This window comes from Dermacentor variabilis, chromosome 1, assembly GCF_050947875.1.
Source record: "Dermacentor variabilis isolate Ectoservices chromosome 1, ASM5094787v1, whole genome shotgun sequence".
NCBI lineage: Eukaryota > Metazoa > Arthropoda > Arachnida > Ixodida > Ixodidae > Dermacentor > Dermacentor variabilis.
This window is the reverse complement of record NC_134568.1, coordinates 149405930-149426869: the sequence shown is the minus strand read 5'-3', so window position 1 is coordinate 149426869 and position 20940 is coordinate 149405930. Positions and strand designations below refer to the sequence as shown.

General features: G+C 46.8%; 1 protein-coding gene across 1 annotated transcript in view; it reads right to left on the bottom strand.

Annotated features, from left to right (window-relative positions):
- Nucleotides 1–514: 514 nt before the first annotated feature.
- Nucleotides 515–20940, bottom strand: part of LOC142587767 (fatty acid CoA ligase Acsl3-like) — a 130250-nt gene continuing 109824 nt past the window's right edge. The window contains exons 13-14 of the mRNA XM_075699049.1: nt 5667–5945; nt 515–759 (exon numbers count right to left, since the gene is read on the bottom strand). Coding sequence (XP_075555164.1) covers nt 515–759; nt 5667–5945 — 524 coding nt within the window. The remainder of the gene's footprint in view (nt 760–5666; nt 5946–20940) is intronic.

The window sequence follows — 20940 nt, the reverse complement described above, 5'->3', positions numbered from 1 at the left end:
GGACAGCGCTTTCTTGTCTTCTGTTGTATCCTTCTCCATTTTGTGCACCTATGCAGTTGCGCTCTTCAAATCCTATTATGATGATCATCGACCAATTAGCCCGACTCGCAAACTTGTCCATGGTCTACTCGCGAGCTGATTTGGCATAAACAAATTCTTCAATCCCAAGGATAACAGTTATAATGAATTTGTCAAACTAAAAATAATTTAATGGTTTCAACGACGGATTTAGCCACAGTCATCACTAGAGACGATACAGAATAACCCATGCGGTTTCTAGGGGGAGGCGTGTGCTACAGTTGCCTGTTTTTAAGCCGCACTAAAGTACCTCTTGAAGAACAGGCCACTGCGGTGCAAAGGTCCAGGTAGGTGCACACCATGCGTCAAGCGTGGCACACGGCGAGGGGCGCGGAGGCTTTGCTGACGAGCCGATCTGCGCGCCATCTTCAGCCGCCCAGAATTTCGACGACGTGGCGATGCCGTTGCTACTTGGCGGCTCGCGCAGCTTGCGCATCTACATTTTCTTCTCATGCTTGTCTACAGGAGATGTTACACCGCTAATGAACCTTGGGGTCGGCAGCTGCGATGCAGAGCCCGTATTAGACACAGCATGGTACATGTCGTTGATGTCCTGCTGGTAGAACTTTTGGATCTGGATGCGTCGGATCTTGAGCGCAGCTGTCACCAACTCTAATTCGGGCGTCCACACCTCCTTGCAGAGTTTGTACTTGAGTGGGATTTCGAACTTTACGAGGCCACCTACGTCGAAAATGTGGAGGCGAGGTCAGAAATGGGAAGCGTAAGTGCCAAACACAGGAACACCGTTCTCGATCGAATGTGCTTAAGGCAATACTTTCAAATTGGCCTGGCGCAAAACACAGCGCAATGTCCCTATACGCTGTTACGGGTGTTCCTTGACAGCCTTGACGGCACATCAAGGAACGCCATGTTAAGGAACGGCTGATACTGTTAATGCAGTCGACAGGCACACGGCCGAAATCAATGCCGCCGGGCAAGATTATCCATCCCACCCATAAGTTTCCTTCTTCGTCACAATCACGTCTGCGGGTGCAGACAATCGGTGTCACCGAAAGTAATCGACTGAAAAAATATGCTGCCACAGGGTCGACGTAATATCTGTGGCTGGCGCCTCGGCTCTGGCTGGGCGATACAGGTTACGCCTTTGTGTAAGGCTGCAAAGTGCGTAGTTGTAGTCCCGTGGACGAATTTTCATTCTGTGGGGCCATATATTATTAGCGTCCAATGCGACCACTTTATAAGCTCACCCCATCACTGGAAAGGCAAGAAAGCATTTTCTCACGTTACAAGCGAACAAACCCTAATATTAGCTGCCAATGTTCATGCTTGAAAAGCTGCCGCCAGAGAAGAACATGACTATTTCGGCGAACACTTGCAGCCATTTGACCGTTTAAAACGCTGTTCATATCAGGAAAGTGAACCGTGTTACAACTGAATGTGAATTGGTCAGCTTATATCGGTCAAGAAGACGATTGTGCCTGTGATTAACTTTGTTTTTAGCGATTTCTGACTTGTTACAGTATCATGCAAGATTTCGCTGAAAACTGCGGTACCCACCGACATAATGGGGAAACGCATCATTGCATTCAGTAATACTTGTTGCTGGGCTAGTCGGTTCATACTGTATTACGGGCCATAAGAACTATGACCCCTTAACGCAAGTTGACAAAAAGATAAGGGGAGAAAGGGACAAGAAAGTCACCGTGTCCCTTCCTCCCCTTATATTTATGCCGAATCGCGCTAAGTTGTCATAGTTATTATGGTCCGTAACAATGCATCATTGCACTGCTCAGAGACAATATCTGTGTAGATAGATGCAATGCTTTCAGCGGTTGGTTTTCGTTGACGGTACTGCCACGTGATACCTGCGAGTTTTTATCTTGTAACTTGGCGCGCAATCTCTTGTGACGTCATCCAACCTCCCCTTTTCGACCTATTCCTTAGTGTGTAGCGCATACAGATGAGACGGAGGCTGCCCACCCAGCATCAATTCCGTTGAGGTCTTCTGCGCTGTAGTGTGCGGAGTCGTATGCTGCTTAAACAAAAATTGTGACAGCCGGCAGGAGAGTCTACAATCAGTCAGCTTCTATCTTCGTTTCTGTCACCATACGTTCCGCTTGTTGGTTTGCAGCTGGGGGGTATGGAGCTGATGTTATGTGTTTGATTCTGTTCAATGCGAAGAAGCATTGCATATGCCATAAAACCAATGCTGTGCCACTATTAGAAACCAGCACTTGCAGTATGCTAAAAATGGCGAAGAGTGAGTGTAGCATGTACGTGGCCATCGAATTAGACTGTGATGGCACTGGTATGACTTCTAGCCACTTGGAGAAGGCATCCACTCTGGTAAAAGCAAAATGCGGCTCTTCACCGGTTCAGCGAAATCCGTGGATGACTTTCCATGGTTCCCGTGGACGTAATAATTCCGGCATCGCAAATGCTGGCAGAAGGCGGCTGCGCATTTGCATGTTTTAGATGACCACACCTTGCCCCCTATATAGGCATGTAATCGAGGCCACCAGAAGTGACAACGAGCGCAGCCTTTCATCGTAGTCCTTCCAGGTAGTTAGAGTGAAGGAAAGTCCTAGCTCCCTTTCTAGCCTCCGTTGGAATCATTACTCGCATTCCCCACAATACACAACCACGGTGCGTTGATAGTTCCTACACATCACTTTTGTATAGGGCTGAAAGTCGGTACCTTTCTATGACGCGGTATACTCTATGTACTGTTTGCAAATACTTAAACTTCGGAGACTGGAATCTTCTACTGTCAGTTTTGCTATTTTCTCGGCCCTTATTGCAGGTTTACTCAGACCTGTAATCATCAGAACGTCACCCGGTGCCACTGATTCATAGGAATGCGAGGCAAGTGGCAGTCGGCTGAGCGCGTCCGCATTCTGTTGTCTTTTTCTTTCCCGATACAACAGCTCGTAGTCGTAGGTGCTCAAAATCACGTACCAACGAAGCCTCCGCGTGACACGCTTGCTGAATCTGCTTCCTACGACACATTATTCCGAGATGTGATTTAGGGTCAGTTATTAAATATACATGACGACCAGCAGTGTACTGATGAAAGTGCGTGATGTCGAACACGATTGCAAGCCCTTATCTGTCCAGTTGGGAGGAGTTCTTTTTCGCATTTAACAAGCATTCTTGACGCAAACGTGACAGCTACTTCGTGTGCGTTTCCATGCACTTGTGCAAGGGCTGTTCCTAACCCTTAAGGTAATCATTAGTGGACGAGAATCGTCCTAATGCACAAAGAACCGTGCTTTCACAGAGTGCGTCCTTTGGTCTATTGAAGGCAGCTCTGTGAGAGGCTTCCCATTACTTCACCTTTTGATACAACAGACAATGAAGTAGTACGGCTATCGACGCTTTGTCACGAAGGAAGTGGCTGTAAAAACCGAACATTAAAACTATTAAATCCGCGACCTGTTTGTTGGCTCTCGAGTCTTCGTTATAGCTTCAACATTTCAGGTGCTGGTTCAACCCCCTTAACCTCACTTTGTGGTCTCTAGGAACTGTACTGCGCGAAATTCGAACTTGCATTTCTCCTTGTATGCCGATGGACCTGTTTTCTACAAGAGCTGCAAAACAGCTTTCAGCCGATCTATATGTTCTTCATTTGACGCTGCGATGATGAGAATATCGTCTAGGTAATCGCAAATGCGGGGCAGTAGAGCTAGCAATTAATCCATGAGACGTTGGAATGTGGATGGTGAGGCCGAAATGCTGAACGGTAGATACTTCTGCAAGTACCAGCCTTTAATGGTATTGATGGCCAGAAACTCCGAAGTGGCCTTGTCGACGTGTAACTGTTGATAAGCGTGTGTTACCTCGTTCTTTGAACAGGCCTGTATTCCACGTAGAGTTGAAAGCAGCTGCGTTGACAGCAACGGCGTATCCTCTGTCACTCGCTCATCCTCTGTAGTTGGCTTGATGTCTGCGTTAACCATGCTCCTGTAGCCGCCACACAATTGTAGTGATCCATTCATCTTCCTAACAGCCATCACAGGGGTCGTCCAGCCAGAGGTGGAGACTGCCTCAATTATACTTTGAGCATGTAGTTTGAAGAGTTCTCGGCATACAGCATCGCATACTGCAAATGACATTTCAGAAACTTTGGCGTCGCGTCTTTCTTTAGATCGATTGGTTACAGGTGGTCCTGAATGCCCAGTGAGAGTTTGAACGAACACAGCAGAGAATTGGCTAGTGTAGCGTCATTTGTCACTTCAGCGAGCTTGTTCGGCCCATGCAGCACAATTCCCTGTTTTTCTAACCAGTCTTTTCCTAAAAAACTAGCTCAAATTCCGCAAGCCACGAGCAAGAGAAACTTGCTTTCTTTTCTTTTAATTCGGGACGTCGTTGCGCGAGGACAGATCGAACGCTTGCCGGGGCTCCTTGCGGCACTGCCCTGCGTCCTGCATCGTGCGGAAGACATAGGCAAATACGATCGCTCGGACCCGCTCAGTTCGCAAGACCACCCCAGCGAATGACTTAGGCCCTGGTGCAGGGCATAGGTGAACCATTCGCTAGGTAGCCTTGCGCAATGAGTCGAACATTCTCGACTCATCAGCGTGTCTCTATCGAGAAACTATTGTATGTATTTCTGTTAGCTGGCATTGTTGTACAGAAGGAGCCATAAAGGTATTTTTCTTAATGTCCGCACTACTATGTGGTCCGCCCTTGTTGTCAAGAGCACACTTGAGAACCCTGAACCTTTAACTTTTGATAACGCGCCATTTTATTGCCGATTAAGCGAAATGCACATAAAAAGAACTACCCCCCCACCCCCCCTGAAAAGCTGTCAAAATCTGCGTTTAATCTTGGTGCCTCATTTCGTGCCTCACTCGGTTATCACGGAGTGCCGCAATAATAACGCTGTTATCGCGATAACGATAACAGCGTTATTGTATGCTTTCAGTGATTGTGGCACGCATGTAAGGATTTTCGCATCGGTGTGTCCATGGCACAAGAAATCATCCTTTCGCATCTATGTGTGTTCGAATTTGCCACAAAGTAAGTGTTTTTTCCCTTCCATAATCATCAGGGACATGTTTCAGGATCCTTTGAAATAAAAGAATCCCGCTACCTTTCCAGAGAATGTGTACGTACAATTTCTTGTGTATTTTATGGCAAACATTCTTAAGCTAAGTATAGCTGAAATAAAGATCCTTTACATGTCAGACTACTTTATACATTTGCGGACTACTGACAACTCACATGCTCGTTGCTGCCTGCTAAATTTGAAGCTGAAAGTTAGCAGCCTATTCTAAGAGGCAAAACAGCAAATGTCCTTTTGCTTCTATATGTGCAAGTTCCGATGATCGATCAAACAAGTTCGGCGTGAAATTCTGGTAATAAAGATTATACGTATCTACACATTTATTGTAAGCCTAGGGCACTGTCTTCAAGTGTTACACTACTCCTGTTTTCCTCTGATGTTTACATTAGCGTCAGTGCAAATGCCTTGAGCAAAGATCGAGGAGCCAGCCTGATTTTTTTCCTTAAATTTACATGTAGTCAAGACCAGAAAGAGAGAGAGAGAGATAGGGAGAAAAGCAATTGTTTCTTACGCCACAGTTTGCATATCGCGAACAAGGCGGGACTAAGCAATTACTTACTTCTCTTGCAATGAGCTGAAAGTTCGTTGGCTACGGCATTGTGCAAAATGATATTTTCACAAAGCTGTCCCAAGCTTTGGTCCTCAGCAATGGAGAGGGACTTCGATGTCTGCTTCAGGGCTGCCTCATTCGGTTGGATCAGGGCGATGATGAAGGTGCTCAACGAGCTTCCGTACACGCAGACATTGTCAACCAGCGGATGCGTCTTGAGCACCGTTTCAACCTTACCCAGGGACACGTACTCGCCGTACTGCAACTTCACCAGGTCCTTCTTGCGGTCTGCAGCACAACGGAAACACGCAGGCATACTATGACCTACGCCAGATGTTCTACGCACGCCTTTGAAGAAAGCGATTTAGGGCCTATTTAGGGCCGATTTAGGGCCGATTTAGGGCCTGGTGCACTACTATTAGTGCGTTATTAGTACCGCTACTATAGCGCGTTACCAATGACCTTTACTCTTTCGTAGCGCACTTGTAGTGGCGGCAGACATATGGAATTGCGCCCTAACTACTTAATAAGATTTGGTAATGTCCTTATAGTCTCCAAGAAATCCCGGCTGCTCAGCGTTCATCCATGCCTGAAATTCTAAGACTACCACATTTAGCCAAGAAGAACCTCGAGACACGTGCATTAATTCCCACTGTTCTGTGGTCATCACTAGTGGCTGGTAGGTTGACCAGGAAAGAAGAGGTGATATTGTGCAGCTTTGGTTTGGCGGTGTCCCACTAACGGCTCCCATCACGGACAGGTAGAGACATCAAAGCGACGAGTGTTTGTCCCCTTTGTCGCCAAGGGTGAACAGGTGAACGCGCTAAAATGAACTTGGACGGTAACCACAAATACTCGGGGTCATCACCCGAGACGGAAATGGCTTGCAAAAGCAGCTGACTGGCACTTCATACATATCGTAAGCTGCTCTCCTACATCCGGCAGGTAAATTTCGACTCCTTGGTGTGATGCAAGAAGTGCGATATTTTAACCCATCTCTTCGCAGCACTTCGAGGCCAGCCATCTATAAATAAAGACGTTTTTCACCACCACCCCCACTATAACCAATTTAAACAGGCGTTTAAAGCGATAGCTCTTTTCGGGACTTTGGCCTAGTTTGATGTTGTATGCCAGTTTCTGACCACTTATGTGACCTTGAAGGCGGCCTTCAAGCATGCCTAGGAGCATATATATCATTCAAAAAAGAAAAAAAAAAGACGAACGTTATGCCATATGCTTTTACTGACGTTTCGCCCGAAGGACCGGCCTTCGTCGGAGTGAATTCACTCCGACATCAGTACAAACATATGCCGTAATATTCGTCTTTTGTCTTTTTTGAATGTTATACCTTCGGGTCTTGCGGAAAACCCTGCGATTATATATATATATATATATATATATATATATATATATATATATATATATATATATATATATATATATATATATATATAGGGGTTTTCTTCAAAGTTCAGCACGCTGGACCCGACGTAAAATACGCAGGAAAGAGACGACGAACTTTTTGGGAGATTTCTTTTTCTTACTTAACGTTTTCGGCTGGTGGACCAGCCTTCGTCAGAGTACAGTACAGTGTACTCTGACGAAGGCTGGTCCACCAGCCGAAAACGTTAAGTAAGAAAAAGAAATCTCCCAAAAAGTTCGTCGTCTCTTTCCTGCGTATATATATATATATATATATATAACACTCCTACGGTTAGTTCTGGTACTAACACATAAATACCAAAGAATGCGGATGGGAAAACGGCACCGCCGTATCTCAATTGGTTAAATTATCGCACGCGTACTGCGAAGACGTGGGATCGTTCCCCACCTGCGGCAAGTTGTTTTTTCATCCACTGTCATTTCAATTTATTTATCATTTCTTTAATTCAATTAGTAAGTGCAAGTAATTTCCCCTGTGTTGTCCTTGGTGTCTTCGTTTGTTGGCTTCTTATGCTATGATTATTTCGTTTATATATAAATTGTTACAAGCGCGATAATTTTGTATGATTTGGGTATGTGCCACAAGCTGTAGTGGTTATGCTAGAAGAATGGCAGCAAACTTGAAAAAAAGGAAAAAATCGAGAGGCACACATAGACAAAGCGACAGGAAGGTGGCTGGGCTAACAACGCGGGTGAGGTGGGTGTTCACCGCAAGAATCGGGAAATGACGACAAAGCCGGGCATCGTGATGACGAAAAAAAGTAGAAAAGATTGTATTCACTTCATTGGTACATGGCTGTGACCCTTATCCGAGTCTCGAGCAGTTCTGATTAACACGGGGGCCAAGACGGCCTTAATTACCCCTTGCGATCTTGTTGTCATCGATGTTTTCTTGGGAAGCCTGTGAAAGTATTAGTGCTTTCGTCATGTTCTGCCGTCGACGCTTTCCCCCAGGAGTTCTTGACGAGGACCCTTTCATCAATAATTGGCCACTTCGTGACGGTCAGGAGGGCGACGTTGTTGTCTTGAAGCGAAGTCAATGATGAGGCGTGAACATCAACCGTCACAGCTACGTGTTTGCTAGTGGGGCATCCCCCCCGTCGCCAGATGTGGTAGTCGATGACTTCTTGGAAAACTTAGGTGATCATAACAGCATTCTCCTCGCGTACCTATGTACCAACTAGCCCAACAGGCCCCTCTCATGAAGCCGTAGTGCGACACGGAATAATAGAGCGTAGAGGAAGAGGACGTTCGCCTAGCGATAGCGGACTCGTACGTCACTACTGACGAACTCGATGCTCAAGGTCAAAAACGTTGCCGGTTGCCATTAAACGCTGCTTCTTCCTTGTCGTCCCAGAATAAGAACACAAATTCTCCGGCCAAATTCTCAAAGGTCCTCAAGGAGGGTATTTTGGAGAAGGTTGTTGCTAGTGCAATACCATCTCTAACATATGTTCTTTAAAAGTACTACAGTGGAACTGTCGTTCAAGTTTTGCAGCTTCCACAGATTATTGTGTCTCACAGTTCAATTAGATCCTGATATAATCCTTTTACAAGCAACTTGGCTAGCCACAGAGAAAAGTGTTCATCTGAGAAATTATCGCTCTTTTCGTTTCGATGGGTCTACACGATGGTGAATTACTTACATCATTTTCAACCAGAATTTGCCAAAAAGCAAAGAAAGCACTAAAAATTCTGTCCCCTGAATTCGATATTCTAGTAATAGCCTTAAACCTACCTTTATGTCATTCATTTCTCATCGCCAATCTATAATATCCTTCAGGGGTTCACTACACAGGACATCTGGCTAGTGTAATGTCTATTAGTGGAAATGATGTCATATTGGCGCCTGGTTTCTACTCTCATCGTCTGACTTGGGGCTGAAAAACAGATCCGTGCGGATGACAGTGGTATTGGTCTCAGGACAATAACCTCTAATGTCAAAATTGAGATAATCCTACTTTCAGTAGAGGTTTAGCTACTTCTGCTCTAGATTTGACTTTCTCAGGTTCAGGTCTTTGCGTATGCTCTTGGTCAACTGTTGACTATGCCACAAATAGTGAGAATATTGCGGTGATTCTTGAGATTACGTGCCGGTAACATATTTAGTATCTCATAGGCGAACATACATAAATTACAGTAAATTCCAAAGTAATTTGCGATCATCACTGGCTACCCTATCCGAGTCGAATTCTAAGCAAAAAGCATTAAGCCTTCTTTCTCTCTTAGAGGACTCCCGTAGAAAAACTGAATGTGAGGTTCACTCAGTTAAAGGGACCCTGAAACGATTTTGACGATTTTCTACAAACGTACTGAGTCGTTAGAGTAGGTCATTCTGAACATTAATTGACACATCTAAGTGCTCTGCGTAAAGCGTGTAATTTATTATAAGGTTTTAAAAATGCACATCGCTGCCGATCTCAGCGCACGGCTCGGCGGAATTTTAAGACGCCCCTACCCATATGACCGAAATCACCCATATGACGTCAGTGGGGCGAGCTATCCGATTGGCTGACCAGGGCGCGTGATCGATAATTTTCCAACTTTATGGTAAACAAATGATTTTCGTAATAGTTGGAATGTTAGTTAATTTCTTTTTATAAAAAGAAAGTAACATAGAGAGAATGCACAAGAACAATTTTTCAGTAAACTTAAGCACTTCCGGCACACAGCAAGTGTCGTCTGCTTGTGTTACAGTGCTCCGTCTTTGACGAGAGCTCCGCCGTCAGTATGGGTTTGTCTTTTCGCGAGCGCTTTGATTCGACTTTGTTGCGTTGTGGACTGCAGACGTAGCGACTGGCAATATGTCAAGCTGCGACATCGTGTCCCTCTGCAAGCCAGTACACGAGCTGACTGGCTGCAGCGCATCGGACTGCCACTATCCGATCGGCGCCACGATTTGTGCGATTGCGGCCGTCACTTTACACCGGAAGATTACTAACGCAATAGCGTTTCGCGAGTCCGGTATTAGGGCAAACGCAAGCGCAAGGGGACAGGGCCTGGCCGCTTGACTGTGCCGTTTAACGGGTGAGCAGATGCGCAAATGTGAATGTGAAGTGGACAGAGCCTGGCCGAGCACGAGGTCGCGGGATCGAATCCCGGCCACGGCGGCCGCATTTCGATGGGGGGCGAAATGCGAAAACGCCCGTGTACTTAGATTTAGGTTCACGTTAAAGAACTCCAGGTGGGCTAAATTTCCGGAGTCCTCGACTACGGCGTGCCTCATAATCAGAAAGTGGTTTTGGCACGTAAAACCAAATAATTTAATTTAATTTAGAGCCTGGCCGTGTCCCCTTGCGTGTCGTTTGAGGTGCAGAAGAGCAAATGTGAATGGTCTGCACGGTGCAGCCACCTGGTGGCATAGAGCTCAACCACACACAGTAGCAGTAACAAAATATATTCTTCTTTGCTGCTGGTGTAAATTTTTCGCAGGAGTGTGATCGTTAACACGTTGTATTTGTAAATGTTTAAAACATTTTACACTTGGTTAGAGCAATATTAGCTCTTTATTTGGCTGGTTAAGCTCTACGCCAACGGGGCCAACGGGTGGCTGGACCGTGGAGGCAGGCACCCGTATCAGGCAGCTCACGTACGTCTACGCTAAAGTTCCTTCATCAGCTTGAGTTTATGCCTCCACCGTTCCGTCGAAATATTCAGGTAATGTGTGATTACCGGAATACCAGACACGTTCGGCGCTACGACAGAATGCTTGCAACGCACGCTGCTTCGATAGCTTTCGCTTGGGGTCGACGGCCAAGCGGCTAGCGGAGAGGTTTCTCGCGGTCGAGGGCGGGCTCCAAAACAACCGGAAGTGGACGATGTGACGTCGCATCGTGACGCAGAGCCAGTGAAGGCGGAGCTTAGCCCCGATCGCTCGGCGAACGAGTTGAGGAGGAAAAGCATGGCTAGGGAGGAGGGTAACTTGTAATCGCTTGTAGCTCCATTAATACGTAACGCTTCACTTAAATTGTGGTGCGAATGTTCTACTTAAGCTGTACCCTACGCGTTTACAGAATTTGTCCGAACAGTTTCAGGGGCCCTTTAAAGATAAATCCTCTTCGCGCTGGTGGAATGATAACTGCTCAGGGGATTATAGCAGAAGAAAGCCGCCCGTAAGAAATTGTTACATAACCAATGCCCCTAAAATTGGTAAAACTATAAATTTCTTGCAGCTACATTTAAACGTATTGTATCAAAAGCTGAATATGACATAAAGCAATTTGATTTTCTTACCAAACCCAATAACAAACGCACCCTATTCGGCTTTCTTAGAGGCAAGAAAATGGTAGCGTCGCCGGTAAACGTGAAATCTAGAATTTTATCCCCACATGACATGTTATAGTCATTGGAATTTCTAGCTAAAGGGCTGGAGCATCGCTTTTCTTCTAACGTTCGTCGTCCTACATTGGTTTTCCATATCGATGAGGATTTTACGGAGATATCTGTGGATGAATTGTGATCCGTCTTACAGAAAATTACAATTGAAGCTCCAGGCCCTGATGGAATCACTTCGGCCATGTTAAAAATTTTATATAAACAGTCGCAAGATGTTCTATTAAACGTCATAAATTATTCTGTCAGACGAGCTTGGATTCCACCAGAATGGAAGATTGCAAAGATTACACCGTTACAAAAAAAAAAAAAAACGGGAGAGGGTTATACCCTAGACATTAGACCAATCACCCTTACATCAACTTTTGTAAAGTTGATAGAAAAAACCTTACATGGTTCACGCTATGAATATTATTAATTCGAGAATGCTTCTTAGTCCATGGGCGCTATAACGTAAAGCTATTCCAAACATTTCTATTCCAATTCTGCAATCAACGTTCCGCGATTGGTCAAAAACTATTTTGGACCACCCCCACTACGCCTGTCTGTCATGAGACGTCTCGAAAACCGCGATAGCTCCCAAGCTGACATGACGTGCACACACTGATTATGCATCAGTCTACCGAACAAAAGAAAATAATGATTTCTGATTCGACGCCTTTTCGCTATTAACCCTCTGCTATTGGCCCTGTCTGTCGATTCACCTGTCTGTCACTCTTCCTGTCACAAAACCGCGAAAACTCATTGCGTCAAAGTTATGTGTACGTGTTAAAACTGCATTAATATGCTGAATAAAACTGGATTTTTTTCTGATTAGCCGGAGACTGCCCCGTTCCGAAAGGAATAGAAGATGTCTCCCCGCCGATTGTTCTGGCACTAGCTGCTCGGAGCGGCCGGGGAGCATGGATTTATTTGCGCGTATTAAACATTTTTCCGTGGCAGTATTACGTTACCGAGCTCTTTCGGCACATATACGACATAACTTTGCCAACTCTTCCTTGTTGAGGATCCGCTTTAGAGGCATTTTTAACGTTCCGTTGCATGCCGCCGCGATTTTCGACCGCCCACCGGAAGCTAAGTAAGGGAAAGCGGACCATTCGCAGACGCCGGCCCTTCCCTCTTCATCCGGTTATCTATTTTTAGCGCGCTCGCTTGGCCCCATCGAACCCCTCTCCACTTGGGCGCGCTCCCCGCCTCTTGCCAGCCAATTAGTTAAGAAAAACCGCTCAAAATAGGCAATGTTATTTGTTTTGAAAACAAAGAAAAGTAACCTTCGATGAACGAGGAGAGCGTTTCATTGGACTGTTAAGGCAACGCTGCGGGTCACCGCCCGATGCTTGCGTCGGCGGTTGCTTAAATTTGACGTCTGAAGATTGGAATAAAAACATATTGGAATAGTTTTACGTTATAGGGCCCGTTATTGGATGCAGGCCGGGATGCTCCATATGGCAGGCGGAAATTGACCTGGAAAGTCGTGTACAACATGCACGGCGCCAAGATCAGTATGCCGCATTGGTTGCGCTTGATATCGCCAAGGCATACGATAGCGTCGAACACGAGATATCGGTAAACCGGCTGCGAGAACTTAAGTTCCCCAAATATAGGCAATTTTTAAGTGGCAGAGAATTTTATTGCTTCCAGAACGGCTTTTCATCGAGTACGTGTAGACAGGCAAAAGGAGTTCCAAAAGGGTCAGTGCTATCTCCAGTTTCATTGATATCTTACTGAGCTCCATTCCATCCAAAGAGGACGTGTACACTTACGCGTATGCGGATGAAATCTAATTCTTCTCATTGGCAAAGCATATTTAAACACTTTACGAAAACCTCAAACGGTATTAATTTGTTCTAGAAGCTGGAATAAATTCCATTCGTCTGGCTCTAAACGTGAACAAGAGCACATTGCTCGTATTTCCTTTGAAGGACCCAGTACATACACCTTTGTCGTACCAGCTCAATTTCATTCCATAAGTAGAATGCTGTTAAGCACCTTGGTGTTATATATGACAGCTCTCTTTCACGGCGTGGGCACGTAGGTTATATTTCGCGAACCAACGTCGCCTAGAAGAAAGGATAAGCGCCTACGAACCCGGACCTGCTGGTTGCCACCTGTGGAGGCGGGCTCGTGAAAGGTCGCCGGGTGAGTGGGAGCCACCGCCAAGCACCGTGGAACTCAGTGCATATCACGTCACGTTGACCTTAGCAAGGTCCCGCCTACGATTTTAGTGAACCTATTTAAAGGGCCCCGCAATGTACTTTTTCCCTCAATTCTCTTCTTTTCATCTTTCACCAACCATTGAATAAACCATGCAAGTTTCGCACTAGAAGTCGTCTCGTCCCTGCCTGATCGCCATGGTCTACCGGACGCCTGCAACCCGCCGATAAAGCCACGCTACCCAATAGTAACGCCGGTCGAGCTGCGAGAAACAGGCATCGCAACAACTGGTCGGCAGCGGTGAGGTACGCTACCCTGGAGAACGCAACTGGTTGGCAGCGATTGGGATACGCTACCCTGGAGACCCCAACTTTGGATGACATCTAAGACATCGTCGCCTCTTCCTCCTGGTGACAACGTTCGGAAGGAAGGTGCCTCGATTCATGACTGCGTATGGTGAGTGCACGGCTTTTCTTCACTACGATATCACTTGGCTTTACGTATTTTTTGGAAAGTACAGGGCAGTGATTTTTCTTTAACCCTTGACGGAAGTTTTGAGCATGTCGAGGTTGTTATAGAGTGAAGAGTTAGCAGCACTAGGGGCAGCCATGAACTTGAAGGGACTAAAGAAGCCGGAATTGCTGAGCTTGGCCAGAGAGTTGGGCCTCCAAATTGCCGAATCAAAGAGAAAGCCGGAGATCACAGAGGCGATCGAAGCGACCGGGGCAGATGACGATGAACTGAAGGAATGTCCAGGGAGCATTGAGGATAAAGAAGAAGAGCATAAGAAAAGGAAGAGCGTAAGCGCCCAGAGTTAAAAGAAGAGCGCGAGTGGGCAGCACGTGAGGCCAAAGAATAGCGCGACCGTATTGCACACGACGCTCTCGAAATGAAGCGCCTAGAGATTGAGCTCATGAAAGCTAAAAATACTGAAAGACCTAGCACAGAGGCATGTGAAAGCGAGCGCAGAATGACAGACTTGACAGCGGGCTGGGGGGGGGGGGGACATAGGTCTTTTTCTGGTGCAGCTTGAGCGCAGGTGTGAGAAGGCAAAATTCGCGAGAAACACGTGGCCGCAACGTTTTGCTTACGGTACTGCCACAACAGGTACCTGATATCATTGCCCGCATGGGGAAAGAAGAAGCAGAGGACTTCGATGAAGTCAAAGCGAGTCTGCTTAAAAAGTATAGATTATCAGCAGAAAATTCCGGCGAAAATTCAGGGAGGTCGAGAAGACCAAAAGTGAGTCATACTCAGATTTTGCATACACCTTCGAGGTAAACCTGAAAGAATGGCTCAGAGAAGAATGTGCACTCGGTGACGATGAAAAGACAATGCAGTACGTTGCTTTAGAACAATTCTACCACCGGCTGCCAGAAAACATCAAGTATTGGGTTCAGGAGAGGCCAGGCGTGGACATTATCACGAGAGCGGCCAATCAGGCTGAGGAGTACGTAACTCGCCCTGCGTTCGAAGGCAACGAAGCTCCTAAGGAGGAGATGAATAAATACAAACCCGGCAAGCCAGAGTGATTGTCAAAGTCGAGTCAGTATAAATCCAAGGAAAGGTCAGATTCGGTGAAAATTAGTGACGAGAACAGCAAGGTAAGGGAGGATTCACCCGAACAGAGGTCAGAAAGGCAAAAGAAAAAAGCTTTCAAGGCAAAGAAACCAACAGTTTGCTACAACTGCCAGCAAACGGGGCATATATACGTGGGATGTAAAAATTCCAAACGAGTGTCAGTATCACTAACTAGTAACGAAGAAAATCTTAAATTGCTAGAACCGTACATTCGTGACCTCGTGGTAAACGGCAAACCGTGTAGGGTGCTTCGCGACTCGGCAGCCACAATGGACGTGGTGCCGTACAGGAAGGCCAGTTCACGAGAGAATGTGCTTGGATAAGGCAAGCCGTAGGGACCTCCAGTGTTTGTCTCCCGGTGGCCAAGATTCGTATCGAAGGCCCTTTTGGAGTACTGGACACTGAAGCCGCCGTCTCGGCACATCTCCCGCCACAGTATCCATATTCGTCTTCTAACAAATGTGAAGATTTGCTGCGACGCAGGGGAACCGGGTATAGTGAGGCAATAGTACAAGCCCTGACTCGTTCCAAGGCAAGGGAGCTCGTGGCCGAAGCAGTGTACGAATGTCTTGTGGTGGAGGAAACAGGTTTGACAGAGGATTCGTCAACCAGCACCAAACAGGACAGCCGCCCTATAGTGGATATTCCGGAAGGTGCACTAGATAATGAAGAGGTCAGGAAAACACCGGAGCCTGAAATGTCTCGAGAGGCAGAATGCATAAAAAAGTTATTGAATGTAAGCCCTGCCACATTGATTGCTGAACAGGAAAAAGATTTCACCCTGCCTAACCTAAGGCCAGACGCGAAAGAAGGTGTGGCCAAACAGAACGTAATGTTACTCAACAAGGCAGGCGTCCTCTATAGAAAGTACACCAGTAGAAAGGGAGCGCAATTTGACCAACTGGTGGTGCCGCATCCCTGTCGTTAGCAGCTCCTGCTCCTGGTTCACTAGGGCTTTTGGACATCTTGGCATTAATAAAACAAAGGACCGCTTAGTGCAGGAATGTTACTGGCCGGGCGGCTTTCGAGAAGTAGAAGCATTCGTAAGAAGCTGCGACACATGTCAACGCATAGGCAAGCCCGGAGATAAGGCTAAAGCGTCAATGAAACTTGTACCCCTTATCACGGAGCCATTTCGCAGGCTCATAATAGACAAAGTGGGTCCACTTCCTTCAACGCAGTCTGAATATCGGCATATTCTCACTGCACTATGCCCCGCAACGAAATTCCCAGAGGCAGTGCCCCTCAAAGAAGTAAGCTCGGTGGAGATCGTCAACGCGCTTTTGTCTATCTTCGCTCGAGTGAGGTTTCCGCTGAATTTCAGTCAGATCAAGGATCCGTCTTTACCAGTGCACTGACCTCGACGTTTCTGGAAAGGTGCGGTATTAAAATTATCCATAGCTCAGTGTATCACCCACAGTCAAACGCGGTAGAGAAAGTCCACTAAGTCATGAAACGGTTTTTCGAGCCCTTTGTTATGAGCACAAAGCCGATTGGGAAGTTTGCTTGCCTGCAGCAATGTTCGCGCTTCAAACTGCACCGCACGAGTCAACAGGTTTTTCACCGTCAGAGCTCGTTTACGGCCGCTGCCTTCGGTCGCCTCTTCGCATTGTTCGAGAAGCCTGGGAAGGCCGGGCAGACGATCTTTCGGTTGTGGCATACGTGCTAGAGCTGTTGGACCATCTGCACACTGCTCAAGAATTAGCAGGACAGGAAATGAGTAAGGCACAATGCAATGCTAAGCATTACTGTGACAGGACGGCTTGAATGCGACGCTTTGAAGTTGGGGAAAAGGTAATGACACTGAAACCCTCATTGAAAAACAAACTACAGCTTCAATGGGAAGGACCGGTTGACATAATTCAGATATTATCTGAAACAAACTACGTAATCGCGGTACTGGGAAAACGAAGGACACCACAAGTGTACCACAGCAATCCACTTAAACCCTACCGGCATAGAGAGGCCATTGTGAACATGTCACTTAACCAACCTGAGGGGATGCCTGTCGACTTTCTGGAGTCAACATCAGTAACGGGAGCAAAAGACATTCATGAGGCCATTGACAAGCTAGCAGAGCAGGCGGCGTTAAATTCCAATTAAAGGGCCGAACTGAGGGAACTAGTGTTTGAATTTAAAGACATATTTTCAGACACACCTGGCAGGACCACTGCGATCGTTCACGATATCGAGTTAACCTCATCGGACCCAGTTCGTTCGAAAGCTTATCGCGTTTCACCTCGTCAACGTCAAATCATGGCCGCTGAAATAAACAAGATGTTAGAACTAGGTGTAATCGAGCCAGGAGAGTGATCATACCTCACCTCTTGGTTGAGGTACCAGGAAAGGATTCGCGACCGTGTAGCGACTACCGCCGGCTCAACTTAATCACGAAGGACCAGACTTATCCAATACCGCATATCGAGGAAAGGCTTGAGAAAGTGAGCAGTGCTAATTTCATCTCTACGCTCGATTTAGTCAGAGGGTATTGGCAGGTTCCACTGACCGAGAGGGCAAGCAGGCTTGCGGCGTTTGTTTCCCCGATGGGAACCTTTCGGCCGAAAGTCCTGAGCTTTAGATTGAAGAATGCTCCATATTGTTTCTCTAGCCTTATGGACCAGGTGCTACGAGGAATGGAAGACTTTGCACTTCCGTATCTCGATGACATAGCAATCTTTTCTTTATCATGGGTGGACCATATGCAACACTTGCTAACCGTGTTGTGTCGTCTACGAGAGGCCAACTTAACTGTCCAGGCTCCCAAATGCCAATTAGGGCGCGCGGAGGTAGCTTATCTGGGTCACGTAATAGGGCAAGGCGATCATCCGTCTTCCGAGGTTAAACTTAGCGCAAGAGACAACTTCCCGCAACCACGCACTAAGTGGGACATCAGCTCATTCCATGGCTTGGCGGGTTATTACCAAAGATATATCTCGCGTTCTTCCGAGATTGCAAGTTCTTTAACAGATGCTCTCAGTAAAACAGAACCACAAACGGCAAAGTGGGATGACGAAAAAGAAAAGGCTTTTAGTATGCTAAAGAAAGCACTAACGAGTCAGCCAGTGTTGAACGCGCCCGACTCATCTAAGCCATTCATTCTTCAGTGTATGCCAGCGACAGGCGTATGGGGGTGGTGCTTTGTCAAAAGAGAGATGACGAAAACGAACACCCTGTACTGTACGCCAGTAGAAAGCTTTCAGTTCGTGAGGAAGCATACAGTGCGTCAGAAAAGGAGTGCGCCTGCGTAGTATGGGCGGTGCAGATGGTAGCTTGCTATATCGCTGGTTCAAGGTTCACCATAGAGACTGACCACTGTCCCCTCACATGGCTGCAGTCCATGTCTACGAAAAACGACCGTCTTTTGCGCTGGAGCTTGACTCTTCAACAGTGCACCTTCGATATTCGCTACAAGAAGGGTAAGCTTAACGCAGTGCCGACGGTCTGAGTCGTTGCCCCTAGAGTAACGAAAGTCTCATGCTCACTCGGATTTCTGTGGCATATTTACGTTTGTATCTTTTTTCAGATGTTTTTTTATTATCGCGAAGCTGTAGTCGACTGTTAGCTGATTTTAGTAACCACGTCTTAACGTTTTCAAGAAATGGCTGTTTTTAGTGTTCTGAGGGGGGGGGGGGTGAGGACGCGCGAAAGGAATGGGAAAGAAGTAGCGGGTTTTTCTTTTTTTTAAAGCCTGGTGTATCTTTGAGGAAGGTGGACTTGTGCTCGCTTGCTTTGTGGTGGTAGGTCCGCCACTGTTCTGTAGTGATTGCTTGCCCAAACAGGAGACGAAAAGTTGCGAAACGTGTTTGCAAGTCCCGTTTCACCGGACCAGACCAGGGAGAAAGGACACAAGAGCGCCACTAGGACTGACGAACGACTCCCAGGAATCTGCCAGCTACGAACCAGGGGTTCGTCACCCCTGAGGGAAATTCTGCTACTGAAACGCAAGATCCCTTGCCCAGTGGCTGCTGGCCCCTACGCGTCGGGATCTTCCTCCCCCGCCGGATATGCTGTTACGGTTGGCGTGTAACACCCAGGGCAAAAAGGATGCTCTACCACCATGCCTCATTGAAACGAAGGATGGATTCCTAATTTTCCATGGTTGTCTTGAGTGGATGACCGGTCTGGTAGGGCCCCGCAGTGCTTAGAGGCCCCTTCGTGTATGTGCGTGAAAACCCTTTCCGCGAACCAGACAGGACCCCCGGCTGCCGCCAACGGAGGCACGCTCGTGAAGACGTCAGCTGAGACAATGGATGAGCCGCCTATCTACACCAGACGCCCTTTACACGAACTGTCAAACTCTACAGGAGAACTTCCGCGAACCAACGTCGCCTAGAAGAAAGGATAAGCGCCTGCGATCCCGCACCTGCTGGTTGCCACTAGCGGAGGCGGGCTCGTGAAAGGTCGTCGGGTGAGTGGGTGCCACCGTTAAGCACCGTGGAAGCACCATATCACGTGACGTTGATGTGAGTAAGATCCCGCCTACGACTTTAGTGAGCCTATTTAAAGGGGCCCGCAATGTACTTTATCACTTCCTTCTCTTCTTCTCATCTTCCACCAACCATTGAATAAACCGTGCAAGTTTCGCCCTAGAAATCGTCTCGTCTTGCCTCGTCGCCATGGTCTACCGGACGCCTGCAGCCCGCAGACAACGCCACGCTACCCAATTAGCCCCGAGAACGAACTACAGGGGCGCTGCGAGCGCCGCTCGCGTGACGTCAGGGCATGGACTCGCGCCTGTCGTCTGCTACAGTCCGGGCGCTTTCTGCGGTGCTTTCGTTTGTTCGCCCTCGTTCTCTCTGCTTGTATACTTATGGCGGTAATATCAAATATATTTTTACGACGTCTTCATTCGCGAAAATTTATTCAAGGAGCTTGTTTCTTAGACGACAATGCAGCTCTCAAAGGCAATGCTACAGTGCCAGCCGAAGGAGCGCAGTCTAGCCCATGGCGGGTTGTTCATGAACGGATCGACAACCGCAAGGACATAGCATTCAATAATAATCCAGTTATGATACCATACATCCCGGGATGCAACAAGTATGTCACAAACGCTGGCTATATATGACCTTTACAACAGTCACCTTGATTTTAATCTGCTAAAACAGGCTTGCTCATGACGAGTGGTTCGCGGTATAATATCTAATTTGTGCATTTCTTCACAGGACTTCATTAACACTGCAGTTTAGATTCTACAAGCACCACTTGCTTCTTTACCTGCTTCTCAAAATTAGGCGTTTCTTCACGTGTTTATGTTAAGTGGCGGTAATTTGTAGTAAAGCTAATGAAGGCTTTCGGCTATTTGCAGAATACGAAAAGGAATGTACCAATATATATTCCCTTTTCCGTGCTACACGTTCAACTCACTTGTGAAATTTACTGGTGCTTGTTGCTTGACTAATATACATGACGGTGAACATACATGTTTGGCGAACTGACACAGGTTGCTCGGCCCAAATTTTTTAGTGAAATATGCCTTTTCGACCATGCGGCTACAGCGAGAAAGAAGTTGAAGCGTCAACCATTAGTAGTATGGGACATATTGAAGATATCACAATTCCCCGATGGAGGGTAAAAATCAAGTGAAGTATGTAAGGCTTGTGGTGTTTTCTTTATGAAGGTTTGCGAGGTTCTCTTTTATGTATTACGAAGCGAATAGTTCTCCGTTTGTATAACTAAGCAACGCTGCATCGAGACATGGTAAGGCAGAAGGAGCTTAAATTTTACTTTTCTAGGCACCCTAAGCTGCACTGTAGTGCCTTGAGAATACTTTAGG